The following is a 5271-nucleotide window of genomic DNA, read 5'->3' as shown; positions in this document are numbered from 1 at the left end:
AGTTGAGCTCAAGGAATTCATGGCGATTCATCATACAAGTAGAAGATCTACTCAAGGAACCGGTGGAACTTCTCGACAAAAAGGTATGTGGAGACTTGAACTTATCTGTCACTCAAAAGTCTATCTATTCTATCTCCTACTCTTTGAGACAAAAGTCGTATGCTATATATATATACTAGATTATATACATTTGGTATTTCGAGCTGAGTATACCTCGCCTATCTATATCTCGAAATATGTGTTGGTAAGCTTTTCGCTTCGACCAAGTTTACCTTTACCTAGTGACGGAAGTCATGAATGTTTCAATCATTTTGAAAATTGCTTTGATGACAAATAGTGTAACAACCATATACGTCCTCTAAGAATGTTTTAATGATTGGAATGAGAGTTTAGATTACATAGCCAATGGATTCCTTGAACCGAAGTTTTCGAACTTTGTTGATCAAAAGAACCGGAAGTATGGAAAGTGCCAAGTCCGTGAACTGCCGAAGTTCTCAAACCCGAGAATTTATGCTGGAGTTGACAAACTACTTGCGTGAGCCAAGTCCGCGACCCAGTCCACGAACCAGCGAAGTTCTCGAACCCGAGAATTTCTGCTGGAGTTTGTAAACTCTATCCGGTGTCTTAAGTCCGCGAACCTAGTCTGCGAACTTGAGAAGGTTATATATCTAAAAATGATTTCTGAACTTAAATCTTAAAAGACTAAGGAATGCATTTGCAAACCGTGGCTATTAAAGTTCATGAACCGATTCGAGTGAATCAAATCATCTTTGCTTCAATTGTGTCTTGTGTAGTTACATAAGATTTCCTTGCAATTGAACAACTCTCTTAACTAGTTCATTTGAGTCATTTGAACTAGTTATGGTGAAGAAGAACATGGTTGGTATGAAATGCTCATATGGTTAACCTTTTGGTAAACTATTGTTGAACCAACAATGTACACGTTTGGGTGCGGTTAACAAACCTAGAAGCGTACAGTCATTTGTGTATAACAAGCTAAGTTTTCAATCTAACGGTTGAGAAATATTACCTTTGATCTAAATTAGGTTTTCATCTAACGGTGGAATTGATTGTTGTGTAACTAAGGCAAAACCCTGATTTGAAAGGCTATATAAGGGGAAATCTAGCAACTCTACAAAACTAATCCCCACACCTTACGTGTGATACTAGTTTGCGTTCTAGAGTCAATTCTCCTTTAACATTTTATTTTCTTCTTCTAAAACCAGGTTAACGACTTAAAGACTTCATTGGGATTGTGAAGCCAGACCAATACTACTTCTATCGTAGTTGTGTGATCTGATCTTGCATCTTCTATCGTAACAGTATAATCATATTGATTGGCTTGAGATTGTTTGATTTCTCCGATAGTCAAGATATAAAAAGTAATCACAAACATCTTCTTCTCATTGTTTGTGATTCCGCAACATCTTGTTTCGCTACCATACGATTAAGATTGTTGTGAGGTGATTGATTAATCTAGGCTGTTTTTTGGGAATATAAGACCGGATTATCAATTGGTTCCTGTTCACCTTGATTATTATCAAAAGACGGAATAAAAACTTTAGGGTTTTTCTGTGGGAGACAAATTGATCCTTTGATAGACTTGTCTGTGTGAGAGAGATTTGTTTATTGTTAAAGCCTGCGATTTTGGGTCGTAGCAACTCTTAGTTGTGTTTGAGATCAGCTAAGGGAATCAAGTGCGCAGTATCCTACTGGGATTAGAGGCGTAGGGAGTACAACTGTACCTTGGATCAGCGGGATACTGATTTGGGTTCAACTATAGTCTGGTCCGAAGTGAGTTTGGAGTAGGCTAGTGTTTGTAGCGGCTTAATACAGTGTGTATTCAATCTGGACTAGGTCCCGGGGTTTTTCTGCATTTGTGGTTTCCTCGTTAACAAAACTTTTGGTGTCTGTGTTATTTCAGTTTCCGCATTATATTGTTTATCTTTATAATTGAAATAATATAGGTTGTGTGTTTAGATCATCAATTAGATTAATCCAACCTTTGGTTGTTGATTATCATTGATTGATCCTTGGACATTGGTCTTTGGTACCGTCCAAGTTGTTCCTTGTGTTTATTTAGGACTCGTTGATTTTTATTAGCTTGAGTAAATCAAGAATAAGAGAGAGATATTAACTCCTTGAGATACTTTTACCTAGATTGAGTCTGACTGTCTAGTTGATTCTCTAGAAAGTGTTTCGGAGTTAAGTCCATACAGATTGCTAAACGAAATATTGGGTGGTGTTGTTAGACCCCCGCTTTTTCAAATTGTAAAAGTGCATGCGCCATGAGGTAATTAAGAATTTTGTAGTGGTTTTTCGCAAGCATCGAAGCACTCTGCCTCCCCTAACTTGCTGATTGTATATATGTTCTTCGTAACATCAAAGAGAGTTATCATCGCCGAGTTGATAACTTAGACATCACTAACGTTCCAAAAAATACGAGTAGGGTAAGAATTTTTTAAATATTGGTAAAAAAGACTAGTATAAAGGAAAGAGGCATTTTTTGTAGGGGTCCTCTTAAATTACTAAGTTGGCCTCATTTTCAATTACTGAGCTATATTATATAATGTAATTTCAAAAAAAAATATGGGTATAAATGTAGATCAAATAACACAGGATTAAAAGACCACTATAAATGTACATATTTACGGAAATGCTATTATATTCATTTTTATATGAACAATCATACGACATTTCATTCAATCCAAAAAGGCGAATACATGATTGTTTACAAGAGAAGGAATACAAGAAAATTAAAATCCAAATACAAATAAAGATACCAATTACATGTAATTCGCGAAGAGAAAGAGAAAAATACCGCAAAGTTACCCAGTTTTTGTATGAAAAGTTGAGAGAAAAGATGGGATAATCCGGAATCAATTCCGACCATTTTGAATGTTTGTCTTCTATAACAAGAGATGCTCCAAAAAGAAATGAGTGCTTAGCCCTTAATCTTGTATATATGAACGGATGCCCTAAATCTCTTTTGTTGAAGATGAACTCAAAGCAATGCCGTGTTAAAATGTCGATGCTCTCAAATCTAGAATAACAAGCCATGAAACAACCAACAAAGATTGATAAATCACCATCAAAGTGAATAAATAATCGCTCTCAAAGCGAAGAAAGAATCGCCCAAAAAGCGAAGATAAAATCACCAAAATGGTGAAGAAATGTGTCAAAGGACACCAGAAATTAAAAAACAACATCTTATTCTATTAAAAAATCTACTAACACTAAATAAGTATAATAATCTTTGCTCGGATCTGGTACAAAAGGACCAAATCTGAGCAAGATGATAATGATAGTTGTTGAGGTTTCAAAGAGAGAGTTTTTGGATAGAGAACAGAGAGGATGATAAAATTTCTAGAACCCCATTATATTCAAAATAGATCAAATATTTTTAAATCTTAATATCTTTCAAAATATACACAGGATTTGTATAGTATTTATATTTGAATTATCTACATAACGAATAAGAATAAGAATAATAATTTTTATTATTCTATGCAAATAAGTTCATTGTTTCCAAATTTAATATTGTGCTGAGACAAATTTAAAAATGTGCATCGCACATGTGTTCTTACTAATGAAGGATTAAGACAAGTGCAATATTATGGATTTTCTTTGGTTTTCCCTATTTCCTATCCCTACATTTCATGTTTCCCATCCATGTAGATTCACATCCCCATTTTTCCTATTTCCCATCCACATTAATTTCAATATATCTTAAATACCATCCTTGACTTTTCCAAAATAAAGTCACCCAATGCCTAAACAAAAAAAAAACAATTTAAGGATACAACCTTGTTCTCCATCTCCACCACGCTACATCTTCTTCCTTACCTCCACCGTCCATCACCACCTTATAAACTTTCACTTATTTTAATGATGAAATCAAATATGTAAATTGCATAATGCAACGATGACATCAAACAGTAGTAGATGCCGATAGGGATTTCGCATCATTAGGTTTTTTTTTTGAAGCATAAGATTTATTAAGATTAGGATGAAATTACACGGAGGTACTTTGTACTTACAGAATCTTCCATTATAATAGGACTAATACACGAAGGTTTATATGATCCCAGATGGTTGTCGATAGGTTTGCTAATGCGTTGTCGTCCGCCGCTTTGTTTGCTAGTTCGTCTGCCGCCTGATTCCCGTCCCTGTAACTGTGTTTTACGGTGAAGTGTGGAATTTGGGCCATTCTAGATTTGATTTCCACTATCATATTGATTAAGTACCAAGGTGGTTAGGTTGTTGAGTTTAAAAATCGCATAAGGTTTTCCGAATCCGTTTCGAATTGTACCTCTGGCCATTCGCGTTCTGCAGACGTTCTTGTCGCGATAAGCATGGCCCAAGTTTCTGCGGTGAGGGCGGTGGTTATCCCTAGAGGTTGTGCAATTACTAAGATTGTGATAGCTTCATCGTTTCTGCAGATGATACCCGCTCCTCAAGACCCGGATGACCTCTAGCCGCCCCATCTGTGTTGATTTTGATCCAGTCTGCGTGAGGTTTGCTCCATTCCACTAAAACTGTGGTTGAGCGTGGGATCATGTGCCCAGGGTTTGTAGATAATTCCATACCAAGTAGCACCGGTGGGAGGTTGTGTTGAGCCCATGTATATTCGTGCTGAAGTTTTATAGCCATTTGCATTACAGTTGTTGGGTTTGTTTGCTTTTGGTTGTATACTACATCATTTATGGATAACCAAAGGGACCAGAAAAGAAAGCAGAATGTTGTAGTGGCTTCATCTCGAGTTTTTGTTTGAATGAGTTGGGCTATAGTTGTTTGACGGTTTACGGATGAAGGTATCCCTTGAAGGGTGTTTTGTGGAGTGGACACTCGAGGGAGCACAAGGTTCGACGAATCTGTGGCGAACGAACAATGTAGTAGGATGTGCGTTGCTGTTTCAGGATCTGACTTGCATTGAGGACATATGTTTGAGTTGGTAAGGTGAATTAGGTTAAGGATTTGGAGGGTTGGTAGCCCTTCACTAAGTGTTTTCCACAAGAAAAACTGTATTTTTGGTGGACATGGTAATGTCCAAAGGTAGTTGGATGGTGGTAGTGGATGGTGTTGCAGCAAATCCGAAGTGTCTGTTAGGCATTTGTATGCTGAAGTCGTTGTGTATTTCCCTGATTTTGTGAAAGGCCAAATTATTTTATCTGGTAGGTTCTATTTTGGGAGGTGAAGGTTGACGATTCTCTGTACTGTGGGTGGGGGAAGGATATTCAGTTTTTCATGGTACCAAGACCTGGTTGAAGG

The 5271-nt window shown here is 36.9% G+C and overlaps 1 protein-coding gene across 1 annotated transcript in view; it reads right to left on the bottom strand.

The window, feature by feature from the left end:
- The window catches only part of LOC113312581 (serine hydroxymethyltransferase 3, chloroplastic-like), a gene marked incomplete at its 3' end in the record, with an annotated part of 123817 nt that extends 119765 nt beyond the window's left edge, over positions 1-4052 (bottom strand). The window contains exon 1 of the mRNA XM_026561324.1: positions 4041-4052. Coding sequence (XP_026417109.1) covers positions 4041-4052 — 12 coding nt within the window. The remainder of the gene's footprint in view (positions 1-4040) is intronic.
- Between the last annotated feature and the right edge of the window lie 1219 nt (positions 4053-5271).

This window comes from Papaver somniferum, chromosome 9, assembly GCF_003573695.1.
Source record: "Papaver somniferum cultivar HN1 chromosome 9, ASM357369v1, whole genome shotgun sequence".
Taxonomy (NCBI): Eukaryota; Viridiplantae; Streptophyta; class Magnoliopsida; order Ranunculales; family Papaveraceae; genus Papaver; species Papaver somniferum.
Note: the sequence above shows the minus strand (reverse complement) of the source record. Positions and strands in the feature narration are given on the sequence as shown.